A 17,816-nucleotide genomic window follows, 5' to 3' on the forward strand; every position below is an offset into this window, starting at 1 on the left:
GTTTTGTTGTTGTTGTTATTTTTAATGCACTCATGGCATACGGAAGTCCCCTGGCCAGAGACTGAATCTGAGCTGCAGGTGCAGCAATGATGGATCCTTAACCCACTGCGCCAGGCTAGGGATCAAACCCTCACCTCCACAGCAACCCAAGACACTGCAGTCGATTCTTAACTCACTGCACCACAGTAGAACTCCAGAAAGGAATATTTTTAAAACCCAGATTTCTGGGCTCCTAACCTCTGATGTTCTGTTAGTAGGTCTGAAATGGGCCATGAAAATTTGCATTTCAAACAAGTTCAGATGATGCTGATTCTCAAACTCTGAGAACCATGGTCTGGAGAAAAGTACTATGGCCATTATGAATAGAGATGAAAGAGTCCAGTGTGGTGATGACTTCCTTTTGTCCATCTTCTAGGAGCAGTCTGGGCTCACAATCACATTTCTCATTCTGCAATGTTTATTTTCCCATTTAAAAAGAGGAGAGAGGGAAACAAAGAGGGAAAATATAGAGAAAGAAGATGGGCAACTCTCTCTTGCATAGCCAGAAACCCAGTGAGAGAAAAATCTGGTTGGCCTCTGAAAAGACTTGAGTAGTTAGAAAGAGGAACACAACAGCTCCCTAAAGCGACACAAATGTCCACGCAACCCAAGGCTCTAGCCTTACAGAGCCAGCTTGAGGATTTCACCAGACCAGCAGCTCTACTGAAGCCTTATCAATCCCCAGGCCTGGGATTTCATTAGTTAGGCAACCTGTTGGTTTGCTGACATCTTTTAAAATGTTAGGTATAACCACATAGAAGATGGCCTCTTTCTGCTCAGGGTTTCTGTGCCTTTAGTGAGTCTTAGGCCCAGTGGGTGATCTGACATTAAGGGCTCACATCCTTCATGAGTAAGGCAATCTGTTCCTGCAGCTGCCGCTCCCCTTCCCATGCTTTGTTCTGGCTTCGACACCTCAGCAGTTCAGCCTTATGGTCCTGGTGATGCATAGGGCAGTAGCTCTGTGGTTCACACAGCTCCTGAAAAGCAAGGGACAGAGTAAGAGGTCCTGATGCCTGAAGTCTAAATATAATAAGAGATGCTGCAAGTAGTGGGTAAGAATGAACAGCAGTTTCTTCTCAAAGGGCTTTTCAGGTCCTAGGAGCTGCGTGCTAAGGTTGGCTCCCCCAAATCTGGGCTCCCCTTTTGCCCCACATGCCCCATCCTTTACCATATATTCTGGAAAGAAGTCTCTGTAGCCCCCTTTGAGGATATATAGCTCTGGGTAGTACAGTGCAGGATACTGGTTCAGAGCCCTGTCTTCTTCTCTCAGAGAGCGGCACCTTTAGAGAAAACCCAGGGATGGGTACAGTGGAAAGAAGTGAGGTCAGGATTCCATGGGCCATTCGCTGGGGAAGGTAAGGAGGAATAGACTATTGCTAAACCTAAAATGGAGTGTCAGATCTCACTATTTTTGCAAAACAAGGTCCAATTAGCACCATTCTTTCTTTCCTCCATCAATACTTAATTCCCAATCCTTTTTCCTTCACTGCTCCAAACATTTGAATTAGAGAAACCCCTTTCTTCTTCTCCTTAAACTACAATGCACTCATTCATTCAGTCTCTGTCTGAAGTGGTCTGGGAAGGTTTCATGGCTACAAGTTCCAACTCAAGATCCATTTCCGTCACCCACCCTACCCCGTGTTGACACTCACATTCGGGGACCCCTCTCTGAGGAGAATTCACAGTGGAACACGACGATTATTCTCTTCTGAGTATCCAAAGGGATAATGGGTTTCTTCAGAAAGAAGTTACATAGTTTTTCTTGACTGTATAAGTTTAAGGCTCCCTGTAGAAGAATTTTAGGAAGTATTTCTTTAAAGGTCTGTGAACAGTGCCAACACTTAGAAATAATTGGAATACTATCTTGGGATACTGGATTCTGGAAGGGTAGACTCTAAATACTTTCAGAGCGGAAACCTTATCTGTATCTATTCCTAAGGGCTGGCAGAGCTTGGTAGGTGCTTAATAAATGTTCATAGAATGGAACCATATGAAGTACAGGGATCACTGTGAGGAATATCTATAAGCATTAAATGTTCATAATGTGCTTTCTAGTCCTGGGATAAATGTTTTTATTTCCAGGTTGGAGCTCTTGGCTCCTATAAAGAAGAGGGCAACTGGTGTAGGAGGGGGAAATTGCTTAAGGTATACAGAATTAGAACAGAACCAAGGACCGAAAGCCTTGATGTGTTCCAAATGAATGAAGTCTGCCCTAGTTCTAGAGTTCACAGGATCCTTTGTCTGAACTCTTCTCAACAAAGCGCTATCTCCAGCCCTCCCCTACTTAGTCCTCAATGTAACCTTACCTGGATGTGTCCTCCCAGGTACTCATATGGATAGCGGCAATCGATAATATAAAACTTCTCAATCAGACCCTGGAACTTCCCCGATAGCAAGGCAGCCACCTGCACAGAAACTATGATTGAATACCCTGCCTCTTCTGAGGGAGCAAACAACCAGTCACACAGTTCCTGATTTGCACTCCCTTTAGTCACCCAGCATTCCACTGTATGCCCAGCCTCCAAAGTCCCCTTATATTTGAAATATGGCAATGGTTCAGCCTCACCCCACGTAAGAGTATAAAATAGGAAATGGTCTTTGTGGAGAATCAAAATAGCTGGTATTGCTGGGACACCAGGGAAAATCATATTCGGGCTACTTATTTGGAGGTAGGCATGGCTGCAATCAGCCTTTCAGAAGACACACAAGGACTTTTATAAGGACACAGGTCGAAGTTAGAGGTCCTGATTTTGCAGGGAGAAATGTGATGGTCCCCCACCCTCCACTCTAAAGTTAGAAAGCAAGTCTTTCAGAAAGGAATAGAGAAGGAAAGGGTTGATATCTAGAGGAGGAAACTTAAGCTACATCTAGTTGTGTAAATTGGTTCCACCTTTCTGGAGGAAACTTTGTAAATACATATAAAAATAAATGTAAATTCACTTTCAGCAATTTTTTTTCTAACATCGTAAGTAAACAAAAAAGTACATAAAAATAGGGCACAATAATATTCATCTCACCATTGATTTAGATTATCAAAATATTACAAATAACTTAAAAATTTAATAAAACTGGTTTGGTTAAGTTATTTATATATTATCAATATAACAGAATACTATACAGCCATTAAAAGGATAATATAGATATCTTTTTATTGATGTACAAAGATGTTTACAATGTCTTACTAAGCTAATTGTAAAATGATATGTTTTTTATGATCCCATTTTTATAAAACTTACGCCAGAATAAAATCTGGAAAGCCATAAGGAAAGCAGTGATTATCTTTGATGGTGAGATTATGGGTGGAGTGACCAAATAATTACTGCACAAACTGGGACCCTTCTGAGAGTGAAAGAGAACACTATTAGTAATTACCCTGCACTAATAGGCTTAAATGGGATTGCAACATGTAAACCAGGATGTAAGGTCACCCTAACTGGGTGATTTTTTACTTTTTTCCTCTCCCATTCCTTCCTTCCTTTCATAAAAATTATATATCATTTGCTTAATTAAAAAAAAAACTCTATTAATACAGCTCCAGCTGAATAAGGAGCATATGTGAGTGAACACAGTGAAAGAAATACAAATGGAAGTGGGGATTTTAGGGACAAAACAGACCAGATGGTAGCTTATGTAACCAGTTACCATCTCCAGAAATCTGCTTACTGTTTCTGGGTTGACGTACTTCAGATCTTGGTGTCTCCCTGACACGGTTGGCAGTGCACATACCTAGAAATACCCAAGAGCTGAAATAACAGCAAGTTCTCTATATCCAAATTTGAGATCATGACCCATATATTGTCCTTTTTTCCAAATGACCTTTAAAACCCCAGCTACCTTCAAAAACCAGCGGTCCCTATGATGTGCATATGCAGCAATTCCATTTCTAAGAACTGATTGGAAGGAACTAATTAACAATGTATACAAAGTTTTAGATTTAGCTACAAATATGCCCAACTTGCTATAAGGAAATATGTCCATATTTTCATAAGGAAAAATTGTAAAACTAAATATCCTATAAGAAAGGATTAAAAAAACCCCAAAACCTATGAACAGCCAAAAAAAGAAAAAAGACATACCATTCTGCTATTAAAAATGATGACAAGGAGTTCCCGTCGTGGCGCAGTGGTTAACGAATCCGACTAGGAACCATCAGGTTGCGGGTTCGGTCCCTGCCCTTGCTCAGTGGGTTAACGATCCGGCGTTGCCGTGAGCTGTGGTGTAGATTGCAGATGTGGCTCGGATCCCTCGTTGCTGTGGCTCTGGCGTAGGCCGGTGGCTACAGCTCCGATTAGACCCCTAGCCTGGGAACCTCCATATGCCGTGGAAGCGGCCCAAAGAAATAGCAAAAAGACAAAAAAATAAATAAATTAAATTAAATTTAATTTAATTTAAAAAAATGATGACAAGATGAAGCAGAACTGTTTACTGACATGAAAAGTTGTTCCTGGAGTTTCATCGTGGCTCAGCGGTAATGAATCCAACTAGTATCCATGAGGACTCAGGTTCGATCCATGGCTTTGCGCAGTAGGTTGATCGGGCATTGCCACAAGCTGCTGTATAGGTCGCAGATGCAGCTCGGATCCCATGTTGTTGTAGCTGTGGTGTAGACCAGCAGCTGTAGTTCCGACTGACCAACCCCTAGCCTGGGAACTTCCGTATGCTGCACCTGTGGCTCTAAAAAAAAAAGAAAAAAAAAAGAAAAAAAAAAAGAGCGAGAGAGAGGAAAGATGTTCCTGATACATTAAATGAGGGGGAAAAAAAAAAAACCTCAGCAGATCACGACAAACATGGAAAAGCAAAAAAAGTATTTGTGGGAGTTCCCGTCGTGGCGCAGTGGTTCACGAATCCGACTAGGAACCATGAGGTTGCGGGTTCGGTCCCTGCCCTTGCTCAGTGGGTGAACGATCCGGCGTTGCCGTGAGCTGTGGTGTAGGTTGCAGACGTGGCTCGGATCCCACGTTGCTGTGGCTCTGGCGTAGGCCGGTGGCTACAGCTCCGATTCAACCCCTAGCCTGGGAACCTCCATATGCCGAGGGAGTGGCCCAATAAATAGCAACAACAACAACAACGACAAAAGACAAAAAAAAAAAAAAGTATTTGTGTATGAGCATGTTTGTTTGTGCAAATACAAAGAAAAATGTCTAGAGGAATACACACCAAAGAAAGTTTAAAAAGCAGTAACAGGGGTTCCTGCTGTGGTGCAACAGGATTGGCAGCGACTTGAGAATGCTGGGGCATTGGTTTGATCCCTGGCCTGGATACTCCATATGCCAAAGAGCAGCCATAGAAAGAAAAATAAATAAAAAATTTTTAAAAAGCAATAATACTCTGATAAGATTTCAGGTAGATTTCACTTTCTTTTGTTTTGTTTTGTTTTGTTTTTTGCCATTTCTAGGGCCCTCCCACGGCATATGCAGATTCCCAGGCTAGGGGTCTAATTGGAGATGTAGCCACTGGCCTATGCCAGAGTCACAGCAACTTGGGATCAGAGCCATGTCTTCGACCTACACCACAGCTCACGGCAATGCCGGATCCTTAACCCACTGAGCAAGGCCAGGGACTGAACCCACAACCTCATGGTTCCTAGTTGGATTCGTTAACCACTGCGACACGATAGGAACTCCACTCACTCTCTGTCTTTGCTGTAGTGACCAAGTATTATTTACATAATTTTGTTCTTTTTTTAGGGCCGCACCTACTGCACATGGAAGTTTCTGGGCCAGGGGTCTAATCAGAGCTGCAGTTGCCAGCCTACTCCACAGCCATAGCAATGCTAGATCTAAGCTGCATCTGTGAACTACACTGCAGCTCACAACAACACTGGATCCTTCAACACTGAATAAGGCCAGAGGTTGAACCTGCATCCTCATGAATACTAATTGGGTTCTTAACCCACAGAGCTATGACAGGAACTCCTATCTACATAATTTTTTAAAATATTTTTTTAAGAAGTACAACATCTCATACTTTTCCCACTGTTCTGGATTTTCCCAGAATGAATAAGGAACACTTTCTCACTGGAAAGGCTTAGGGCCTAGATCCACCACTATAGCACATTCAGGTTATCAACAAGTACTTGGTAAAGATGCATGATCATACCTAGTGTCCTCTACAAGCAGAGAAGAAAAGATTCAGATCCAAAATGCAGGATGAAATATAGGATGGATGTAACCAAACTTACCTTGGAGAAATCACCAATCAGAGGCCCCTGGTTAGAATCTTCCTCCAGCATCTGAATCATATTAATGTTGCAGAGAGAGACCATTTTCTTTACACCTAAGCCCTGAAGACAACAAGATTCCCCCCACCCCCAGTCCTCATATTAAAGGTTTAAAAACCAGGGGATGAAAGGATTGGAGGGAGACTCATTAACAATACGCATACCCTTTGACCTAATAATGCCACTCATTTTACTACGAAAATAAAGATATGTACAAAGATTTGCTGTAAGGATGGATATCCCAGTGTGTTTACAATAGAGAAAATTATCAATAAATTAAATGTTCAATAATAGGGCCTTGTTCAATAACAGGGTCTACATTACACACATTATAGATTACTATTAAATAATAGAAAGTAAATTAATTCCATTGACATGAAAATATCACATGCTATCATTAAGTAGGTTAGAAAACATGTACTTTGTAATGCCACTTTAATAAAAAACACACATTTGCCTTAACAATGTCAGAAAGACTAAACATCAAGTATTAATAGTAATTATCTCTGGCCTGTGGGATTATGGGCATTTTTCCATGGCTTTTTTTTGCTTATTCACATTTTCCATTTCTCTATAACATCATATACTGATTTTATAAAATAGAGGGTTTTTTTTCCCAAAGGAAGAATAGGGTATGAGGACTGTTTTTAGGAAGTTGCTTTCTACCCAACCAGTGTGCTATATGATGCTATTTCTGTCAGAATGCATGTAAAACAGCAATAAATGTCTTTACTAATCAATGCGTTCCTGCATTCTCTCAGATCTTAAAAAGAAAGGGTTGGGAAGACAATACGATACCATTTCCAAAATTAAAATATAGCAGATATTTACTATTAAATATCTTATATATGGATGCAGAGGTAGAGAAGAAAAAAGGAAGATGGGAATACGAGATCAAAGTAAAAGTAATGAAGAAGACAGAAAGATATACTAAAGCAACCCCCATGCCAGAAAAGCAGAGAAGACAATGAGATAGAAGAGTAAAGAGATTCTCATCTTAAAAAGTTCTTACCTTCCTGAGCTCTTCATGGCTAGAACAATACTTCTTTTTTACTTTATCTGGAAGTGTGTGGTCCTTGAATTTTACCACCTGCTTCAGTCCTGGACTGTTCAAACTGTCTGGCAATGAAAAGGAGCGATACAGGCAGCTTGTGTTCAGAGATACCTGTTTGGAGATATGAAACCCCAAGGTTCTTACTCCTTCAAGTGTGTCTGCAGGCCAGCATTGTGAATATCTCCTGGGAGCTTTTCAGAAATGCAGAATCCCAGATGCTGCACTTCACCCTAGACCTGCTGAATTTAAATTCGTACTCTGACAAGATGCCTAGCATCGGCCACTACTGTTTTGACAGATTCTTTCCAATACATTTATACAAAAACAAATGGCAACTTACTGCAAGAAGTTTAAGTGCTAGGTCATGCGGAAATGATGATGATGATACACTAGTTTTGTCTACCTATTCAGAAGTTTCTCAGTTCTGGGAGTTCCTGTTGCGGCTCAGCAGAAACCAAACTGACTAGTATTCCTGAGGATGCGGGTTCTATCTGTGGCCTTGCTCATTGGGGTAAGGATCTGGCATTGCCGCAAGCTGTAGTATAGGTCACAGATGCGGCTCAGATCTGGGCATTACTATGGCTATGCAGTAGGCCAGCAGCTGCAGCTCCCATTCAACCCCTAGCCTGGGAACTTCCATATGCCATACCATGTGGCCCTAAAAACAAACAAAAAATTTCCCAGTTCCCAGAAGCTGATGTGGGAAGATCCCAGAACCATCTGGATTAATCTGCACTCAACATCTACCACTGAGTGGTTTTTGCTTTTTGTTTTTGTCTTTTTAGGGCCGCACCTGTGCTATATGTATGTTCCCAGGCTAGGGGTCTAATTGGAGCTGTAGCTGCTGGCCTATGCCACAGCCACAGCAACACCAGATCTAAGCCATGTCTGCAACCTACACCACAGCTCACAGCAACATCAGATCCTTAACCCAGTGAGCGAGGCCAGGGATTGAACCTGCATCCTCACGGGTACTAGTCAGATTCATTTCTGCTGAGCCATGATGGGAACTCCCACTTAGTGGTTTTTACTGTTTAAGGAATCAATGAACACTTTCCAAATCTGGGAGTTTTAAGTATTGAAAAGGCCAGAAAGAAAAAAGGAAACTTGCTAAGCTCAATTTTACTCACAGATTTTATAAAAAGGTTAAGTTGGATAATTATTATTTTTGTAAACTATGGAGGCATCACCACTCCCTCATGGCTTATACGCTTTTCAACACACATGGCTTGGCTTCTGTACCATTCTACTGCTCTTGTTCAAATTATCAACAATCTTCATGTTGCCACATCTGACGGTTACTTCTTTAGCTATATATCAACCTGAATCTCACAGTGGCTTCCACTGATTCGGCTACCCCCTTCTTCTTTGACCTCTTTGGCAACACCTCGTCTCTTAATTTAGTCCTAGTATAGGCAACAGGATGCTTCTACATCTCTGTTGCTCCTTCTCAGTCTCCGTCAGGCTTCCTTACCTACCAAACTTCTAATAGATAGCAGATTCAGGGCTAGGATGTCTCCTCACACTTGATAAAGGTGAATTTTTTCTAGCCATGAGTTTAAATTTTCCCTCTATGCTGATGACTCTCAAATTTCTATCCAGTTGGGACTTTTGTTCTTACTTCCAGACTTACACATTCACATACCTGTTTCATGATTTTTAAGTGTATAACAGGTGACAAAGCAGAGAATACGACAGTGGAAGAGACAGACAAACAAACATACCCTGTACTTTTATGTAGTGATAAATGCTGAAAGTAAAAAATAAATAAGGAAAAATTATTGGGGTTGGAAACCTTTCAGGAAAAGCCTTTCCATTAAGGTGACATATGTGGAGATATGAGACTGAAATGAGGGAGAAAGTCCTGTCTATCCAGGCGAAGAGTGCTCCAGGCTGAAGGAACAACAAATGCCCTGGTGAAAATAGCAAGGCCAGTGATGGCCACATGTATGGTTCCATCTTTAGAAAGCTCAAGAACTGAAGCAATGCTATAAACCAACTAGATATAATAAACATCTATAGACTACCAAACTCAACAGCAGAATATACATTCTTTTAAATTCTCAAATACACATTGAACATTCTCAAGGACAGACCATATACTAGGACATAAATCCAGCCTCAATAAAATTTAAAGGATTGAATCAAAGTATGTCCTCTGACTACATGGAATAATTAGAAATAACAGAAAAAAATCTGGAAAACTCAAAAATTTGGAGAAATTAACACACTCCTAAATAACCAGTGGGTCAACAAAGATCACAATGGAAATTAGAAAATATATTGAGATGAATGAAAATGAAGACATAACATACCAAAACTCAGGTAAAAATATGCTAAAGCAATGCTCAGATAAAAATGTATAGGTTAAAATATCTATGATAAAAAAGAAGAAAGAATTCAAGTCAGGAGTTCCCATTGTGGTTCAGTGGAAACAACTAGTAACCATGAGGATGCGGGTTCAATTCCTGGCCTTGCTAAGTGGGTTAAGGATCCGGCAATGACTTGAGCTGTGGTGTAGGCTGCAGACATGGCTTGGATTCTGCGTGGCTGTGGCTGTGGTGTAGGCCAGCAGCTGTAGCTCTGATTAGACCCCCAGCCTGGGAACTTCCATATGCCACAGGTGTGGCACAAAACAAACAAAAAAAGAATTCAAGTCAATGACCTAAACTTCCAGCAAAAGAAGTAACTAAATCCAAAGGAAGGCGAGGGAAAGAAAGAAAACAGATTAGAGCTAAACTTAATGAATTAGGGAGTTCCTGTTGTGGCGCAGTGGTTAACGAATCCGACTAGGAACCATGAGGTTGCGGGTTCGGTCCCTGCCCTTGTTCAGTGGGTTAACGATCCAGCGTTGCCGTGAGCTGTGGTGTAGGTTGCAGACGTGGCTCGGATCCCCGCGTTGCTGTAGCTCTGGCGTAGGCTGGTGGCTACAGCTCTGATTTGACCCCTAGCCTGGGAACCTCCATATGCCGTGGGAGCGGCCCAAAGAAATAGCAAAAAAAACACCAAAAATAAATAAATAAATAAATAAACTTAATGAAGTAGAGAACAGAAAAAAATAGAAAAAAAATTGAGCAAAAAGTTGGTTCTTTCAAAAAAAAATCAGCAAAATTGATAAAATTTTAGCTAGAATGACCAAGAATAAAAGACTCAAATTACTAAAATTACAAGTGAAAAGATTACATTACTACCAATCTGATAGAAAATTTAAAAGATCATAATGGAATACAACGAACAACTATATTATTATTATTTTTGGCCATGCCCAAGGCATGCATAAGTTCCCAGCCCAGGGACTGAACCTGCACCACTGGAGTTACCCATGTCGCTACAGTGATAATGCTGCATCCTTAACCCACTGTGTTGCAGAATTTCAACTATGTTCTAATAAATGAGAAGACTATATTAAATGGACAAATTCCTAAAAAGACAAAACTACTGTCTCTGTTGTGGCATGGGTTCAATCCCTAGCTGGGAAACTTCCACATGCTATGAGTGAGGTCAAAAAAAAAGAAGAAAGAAAAAGACAAAGACTACTGAAATTGGCTCAAGCTAAAAACTACAACATCTGACTAGACCTGAAAAAACAGAGATTAATAATTTAAAAACTTCCCACAAAGGAGTTCCCCTTGTGGCTCAGCAGGTTCAGAAGAATCTGACCAGTATCCACGAGGAGGCGGGTTCAATCCCTGGCCTCACTCAATGGGTTAAGGATCCAGCATTGCCATGAATTGTGGTGTAGGTTGCAATGGCATAGGCCAGCAGCTGCAGCTCTGACTGGACCCTAGCCTGGGAACATCCATATGCCACAAGTGTGGTCCTAAAAATAAAAAAAATAAAAAAAATTAAAAAATTATAAAAACTTCCCACCAAGAAAACCTCAGGCCCAGATGGCTTCACTGGTGAATTCTGCCTAACATTAAAAAAACAAATAACTGTAGTTCCTGTCATGGCACAGTGGTTAATGAATCCAACTAGGAACCATGAGGTTGTGGGTTCAATCCCTGGCCTTGCTCAGTGGGTTAAGGATCCGGCATTGCCGTGAGCTGTGGTGTAGGCTGCAGACACGGCTTGGATCCCTTGTTGCTGTGGCTCTGGCGTAGGCCGGCAGCTACAGCTCCCATTAGATCCCTAGCCTGGGAACCTCCATATGCCGTGGGAACGGCCCTAGAAAAGGCAAAAAGACAAAAAAAAAAAAATCAATTCCATACAACCTCTTCCAGATAATTGAAAAAGAGAATTCTTTCCGAATGATGACAGCATTTCACTGATATTAATACCAGAGACATTAGAAAGAACACAAAACAATGAAGGTCAATCCTTTTCAAGAACACAGATGTAAAAATTATCCAAAAGAAATTGTTTATTTTTTGTCTTTTAAGGGCCACACCCAAGGCACATGGAGATTCCCAGGCTAGGGGTCAAATCATCTAGCTGTGATATAGGTTGGAGACATGGCTTGGATCTGGTGCTGATGTGGCTGTTGCGCAGCCCAGCGACTGTAGTTCTGATTTGAACCCTCACCTCATCTGTGACCCACACCACAGCTTACAGCAATGCTGGATCCTTAACCCACTGAGCAAGGTCAGGGACTGAACCTTCGTCCTCATGATACTAGTCAGATTCGTTTCCACTGATCCATGACGGGTACTCCTCAACAAAATTTTAGCAGAATATTAGCAAATCTTAGCAAATCCAACAATACATAAATAGGATAATATATCATGACTAAGTAATCACAGGAATGCAAGGTTGTTTTACTATTCAAAGATTAATCAATGTAATTCACCATATCCATAGATTAAAAAAAAAAAAGCAACCTCACAGGATCATCTCAATAGGTACAGAGAAAGCATATGACAAAAACTAGTATCTATTCCTGATAAAATCTCTCAGTAAACTACGAATAGAAGGAAACGTCCTCGACCTGGTAAGAGAATCAAGAAATCTACAACTAACACCATACTCAATAAAGACAGTCTGGGAGTTCCTGTTGTGGCTCCTTTATAATGAACTTGACTAGTATCCATGAGGATGAAGGTTCTATCCCTGGCCTCCATTAGTGGGTTAAGGATCCGGCACAGTGTAGACAGCTATGCTGTAGGTGGCAGACATGGCTCAGATCCCATGTTGCTGTGGCTGTGGTGTAAGCTGGCAGCTGTAGCTCCAATTAGACCCCTAGCCTGGGAACCTCCGTGTGCCGAAAGTATAGTCCTAAAAAGACAAAAGACGAAAAAAGATTGTAAAGAAATCCTGGTACCAAAAAATTTGAGAAATATTAATTTAGGAGAAAGGGCAAATTTGATAATACAAGAGAGAGAAAGAGACGGAAGAAATATTGTAGAAGCAACTAAGAGGAGATGCTTCCATCTGACTCAGACTTTTTGCAAAGTCTTTACAGTGGTCCACATGGCCCTACATAATCTATTCTCTACCCTCTTACTCTCTGCCCTCATCTACTTGCTCACTGCTCCAGCCACACTAGCCTTCTTGCTCGTCCATGAATGTGCCGCCAAGCATACTGCTACCTCAGAAGCATTGCACGTGATATTCCTTCTGCCTGAAATAACTCCTTCCTCCTGATATATGTTATTTGGCTCCCTTGCTGCTTCAGAAGTCTGCTCACTCTCAGAGAAGACTATGCAACCTATCAAAAATATCAACTCCCATTCTATCCCATCCCACTCCAGGTACTCCCCATTCTCCTTATCCCACTTTTTTTTTTTTTTAACCAAAGTATTTCTACCGTCTGCTAATTATAAATGCATTTGTATATTTGTCTGTTCCCTCCTGACTAGAATGTAAGCTTGAAGACAGCAGGGACTTTGTTGTGTTGTACTACTGTATCCCCAGCATTATTGAATGAATGAACTGGATGCAGTGTAAAGAGGTGTGGGAGGCAGTTAGATCTGAACAGGGACACTTCATATCATGTAACAAAAAGGAAAGCATATCATATGGCTATCAGAGCAGATGGGTGACTATATTCAGTGAGAAAAGGTAGTTTTCCGTTTCCATTTTTTCTTTGAAACTAAACACTTCAAATTAAACATGTCCATAGTCATCCTTGATCCCATCCTTCCTTCACAGCCTATATCCAACCCATCAAGTCCTACTGATTCTACATCCAAAGTATATTTTGAAGTCATCTACTTCTCTCTGTCTTAGAGCCACCATCTTAGTTCAGGCCACCACCAAGTCTTCCCAAGACTGCTGCAATTGCTTCTTACTCTTACCTACTTCTAACTCCTTTTTCCCCCTCCTTCCAAATTTTAGTCCCCTCTAATCTATTCCTCATCCAGCAACAGTTGTCTTTTTTTTTTTTTAAGGGCCACATTCGCGGCATATGAAAGTTCCCAGGGGTCGAATCGGAGCTACAGCTGCTGGACTACAGCCACAGCAACACCAGAACCAAGCTACGTCTGCTACACCACAGCTCATGGCAACGCAGGATCCTTAACCCACTGAGCGGGGCTAGGGATCAAACCCATGTCCTCATGGATACTAGTTAGGTTTGTTACTGCTGAGCCACAATGGGAACGCTGTCGCAATGGTGGTCTTTGTAAAACAAGTCAGGTCATACTAGTGCCTGGCTTAAAATCCTCCAATAGCTTCCCACAGTATTTAGAATAAAATGCAAATACTCACCACAGCCTAAAGGCCCTGCATGGTCTGTCTCTCATCCACCTCTTCTTTCCTACGTCAGGCAACTTTCCCTTCACTCACACTGGCTTCTCGGTTCCTTTTCAACCTCAGGACCTTTGCACCTACAATATTCCTCCTTCATGGAATGCTCTCACCTCTACTCAAGTCATGAATGGTTCCTTATCAACTCATCTCAATTCATCCAGGACTTCCCAGTTTTAGATAGAAAGAACCACGTCTCATGGACCTCCTCAGTTTCAGGCAAGCTGGGACAGTTCTTCAATTTGTTCTCAACTAAATATCAGCTGCTTGAGGCGGCCTTTCCTAATTACCTCCATTTAAAGGTTCCCTTCTGTCAGTCCCCATTTTGTTTCCTTCATTACACTTGGACAATGTGCAACGGTTAAATTATTTTGTCTCTATGGTATTTGCAATTTGGCTGTAAGCATCCTATTTTAGTAAAATCTCAAATTAGATGGAAGGCAGTCCTGCCTCCTGATAAGAAGGCAAAAGGGGGACAGACATTCCCTTTCCCACTCTTTTAGAGCTGACTTGATATTCCTGCCTGGATTTTGAACCTTGAGGAGTAACACAAAAACACAAGATTGGTTAAGATTTTTTATGGGTGCTGAAGCACAATGGAGAATACAGCGGGTAGCAGCAAATATCCCTGAGCAACAGAGTCCAGATTGGGTTACATTCTGTGGCAGGGGGCCAGTAAGGGTGGCACTGAGTGTCCAGCCAGAAAGTGGTGGCATCCTGAGCACAATGTTCTTATAGTAGCACTTTGGCTGGGCCTTACCTTATTTTCTTTCCACCCTTCCTAGTAATTTCCTGAGTTCTTCAATACCTTCCAGAAAATCCCTTTTCTGCTTGAGGTAACTAGAATTAGTTTCTGTTATTTGTAACCAAAAATTCTAACTAAAACATTTATGCACTTGATAAACATGGGGGGGTTTATATCTCTGTGCCAAGAATATAAACTCATATTTACACTGAGGGCGTAAACCTCCTCTGTTTTGTTCACCATTGTATTCCCAGTACTTTAGCACAGTGCCTGACTCTCAACAAGTATCAATAAACAATTTTTACAGGAATGAATCAGAATTCACTAAGGTTAGACATATTTTCTTGCTTAATAAGCTATCTCTTTCCATTTAGCATCAAAGAGGTAAACCAACAATAGAAAATCCCTATACATTTTCTAACCTAAAATCTACCGCTATGCATATTCTTATACGGTGGGCTCTCAATTGACTTTAGAAGAGTCACAATGCAAGAAGACAAAAAGGAACTTAATACTTATTAAAGATCAACAAAATAAATACCTAACAGCCACATACCATTCTTCCATGCAAACAAACAAAATTTCCAGAGAATTTCCTGAGGTCAGTCTATTTTAAATCCACTGTCTGACAATAACTATATTATACAACACAGAATGAATGATGTTTCTGGGACTATGAAAGATTTTCAATCAGCAAAGATTCAATTATGTCCAGTGTACTTAAATTTTCATAAAAGCAGATTAAACACTTTATTTGTCTTTTTAGGGTCTCACCCGCAATATATGGAGGTTCCCAGGCTAGGGGTCAAATCAGAGCTGTAGTCACAAGCCACACCAACGCCAGATCCAAGCCACATCTGTGACTTAAACCACAGCTCACGGCAATGCTGGATCCTCAACTTGCTGAGCAAGGGCAGGGATCGAACCTGTGTCTTCATGGATACTAGTCAGATTCGTTTCCACTGAGCCACAAAGGTAACTCCAAAAGCTCAGCGATAAAAGCAGATTAAACACCTTAGGCAAATTTCCAACAATAAAACTGAAAACAAAAGGATTTCCTTTCTAATCACATTAAATTCAACTTTATGATATCAGTTGAGATTTGACTAAATTAACTACAACAGTTTACAAATATGAAGACTAATACATATTTGTAAAAGCAACGCCAAGTGTTCATTTTACATTGGGGTTTTTTTGTTTGTTTGTTTTTCAGAAAGCCAAGTAACATTTTCCTCATGCCAACTATCCCTACCTTGCTGTTTTTCCACAGACCTACTCTCCATTACCAGCAAGTCCTCAAAAATGTTTACCTCACTCAGGAAGGTCAATGTCAATTCTCCCAAAATCCATTCTGCCCCTTTCAGATTATACATTGGTCCTGTTGTTTTCCCACAAACCAAGGAAATTAAGACAGGATTTAATATTGTGTTACACTGCAGTAGCTCTCTGCTTTAGCAAACATCAAAATCACCTAGAGCAACTGCTGAAGCACAGATGACTGGGCCCCTTCCCCAGTTTCTGATTCAGGTCTGGGGTGGAGCCCATAAATTTGCATTGCTAAGAAGTTTCACCTGATACTCTTATGCCTCCTCCAGGGACCAGTTCTAGATCTGCACTATCCATTGTAATAACAGTAGCCACACACGCCTCTTTGCATGAATTAAAATGCAAAAAAAATAAAAATAAAACTTCAATTCCTCAGTTGCATTAGCCACATTTTAAATTCTAAGTGTCTCATATGGCTAGTGGCTATTGTATTGGACAAATATAAAACATTTCCATCATCTCAGAAAGTTTTACTGAACAGCATTATTCTAGATAATTGATTAACCATCCTTCTTGACATTTTAGTTCATTCAAATTCTGGGTATTCACCTTTACCAACCCTACACAAAAAGCAGCTATAATTTTCCCATGTTTCTAATATGATTTTCAGCTCCCAGGTATCTTTAGTAGGAGACACCATAATATTGCTGAAAACATAGGCTCCAGAGTCAAGCAGATCTTAGTTTTCTTTTTTTCTTATTTTAACATTCTTTTAATGTATTTTTCTGATCTTTTTCTAAGTACGATTATTCTGGGGGTTTTTTGGCTGCATTCACGGCATATTGAAGTTCCTGGGCCAGGGATGGAATCTGAGCCGCAGTTGCAACTTACACCGCAGCTGTGGCAACATGAGTTTCTTAACCACTGTGCGGGGCCAAGGATGGAACCAGTGTCTCAGTAGTGATCTCAGCTGCCCAGAGACAATGCCAGATCCTTAACCAACTGCACTACAGTGGGGAACTCTCTGATGTTCTCTTAAAAGGGTAACACTGGAAAAAAAAAAAAAAAAAAACGGCATAGGATAATACTCATCATTCAGGGTTGATATGAGAATTAAATGTGAAGATGGATGTAAACTGCTCAGCACATAATGCCTAGTACAGTCTAAGTAGTCAATAAATGAGAGCTACTACTACCTGGCTCTCACTTTTCCTTTCCACTCTAGTCCATGTTGCTACCTTAAACACTAAAATCCTTACTCCATCTTTCGCCATGCTCATACAGTGTTCACTGGTGACCCTTGGAAGCCTAGGCCTTTGCAACTCCTGAAACACTTGCACCAAGCTTCTCTTGCATTCCACATTAGTTTCTCAACAAACTGAGTTTTTTTTATTCTTTTTTTTTTTTTTTGTCTTTTCTAGGGCCGCACCTGTGGCACCTGGAGATTTCCATGGGTCTAATTGGAGCTATAGCTGCTGGCCTACGCCAGAGACACAGCAACACTAGATCTGTCTGAGCCGTGTCTGGGACCTACACAGCTCATGGCAATGCTGGATCCTTAAACTCACTGAGCAAGGCCAGGGATCGAACCAGCAACCTCATGGTTCCTAGTTGGATTCATTAACCACTGAAAGCAACGACAAGAACTCCGATATATATTTTTTTTCTTGCAAGCATCCTCCATTACTCTATCACCAAGAATTCAAATTTCGAACGTTTTCACACTGACTAAAATCTCTTCTAGTTCTCAAAATTTTCCAAACCAGCTGCTTTATTCCTCCTCAGTACTTTCAATTACTTTACTG

At 41.0% G+C, this 17,816-nt stretch overlaps 1 protein-coding gene across 5 annotated transcripts in view; it reads right to left on the reverse strand.

The window, feature by feature from the left end:
* CDC25C (cell division cycle 25C) overlaps nucleotides 1–17,816 on the reverse strand; it is a 37,283-nt gene continuing 19,467 nt past the window's right edge. For 3 of the 5 annotated variants that reach the window (XM_047778723.1, XM_047778727.1, XM_047778726.1), the window contains 7 exons: nucleotides 7,272–7,424; nucleotides 6,221–6,322; nucleotides 3,703–3,765; nucleotides 2,346–2,444; nucleotides 1,692–1,825; nucleotides 1,208–1,319; nucleotides 1–1,016 (listed from right to left, as the gene is read on the reverse strand). In XM_047778723.1, coding sequence (XP_047634679.1) covers nucleotides 867–1,016; nucleotides 1,208–1,319; nucleotides 1,692–1,825; nucleotides 2,346–2,444; nucleotides 3,703–3,765; nucleotides 6,221–6,322; nucleotides 7,272–7,424 — 813 coding nt within the window. In that variant the 3' untranslated portion in view covers nucleotides 1–866. The remainder of the gene's footprint in view (nucleotides 1,017–1,207; nucleotides 1,320–1,691; nucleotides 1,826–2,345; nucleotides 2,445–3,702; nucleotides 3,766–6,220; nucleotides 6,323–7,271; nucleotides 7,425–17,816) is intronic. The other 2 variants (XM_047778724.1, XM_047778725.1) reach the window with 2 other exon arrangements.

The sequence above is a fragment of the Phacochoerus africanus genome, chromosome 4 (assembly GCF_016906955.1).
Source record: "Phacochoerus africanus isolate WHEZ1 chromosome 4, ROS_Pafr_v1, whole genome shotgun sequence".
NCBI classification, from domain to species: Eukaryota; Metazoa; Chordata; class Mammalia; order Artiodactyla; family Suidae; genus Phacochoerus; species Phacochoerus africanus.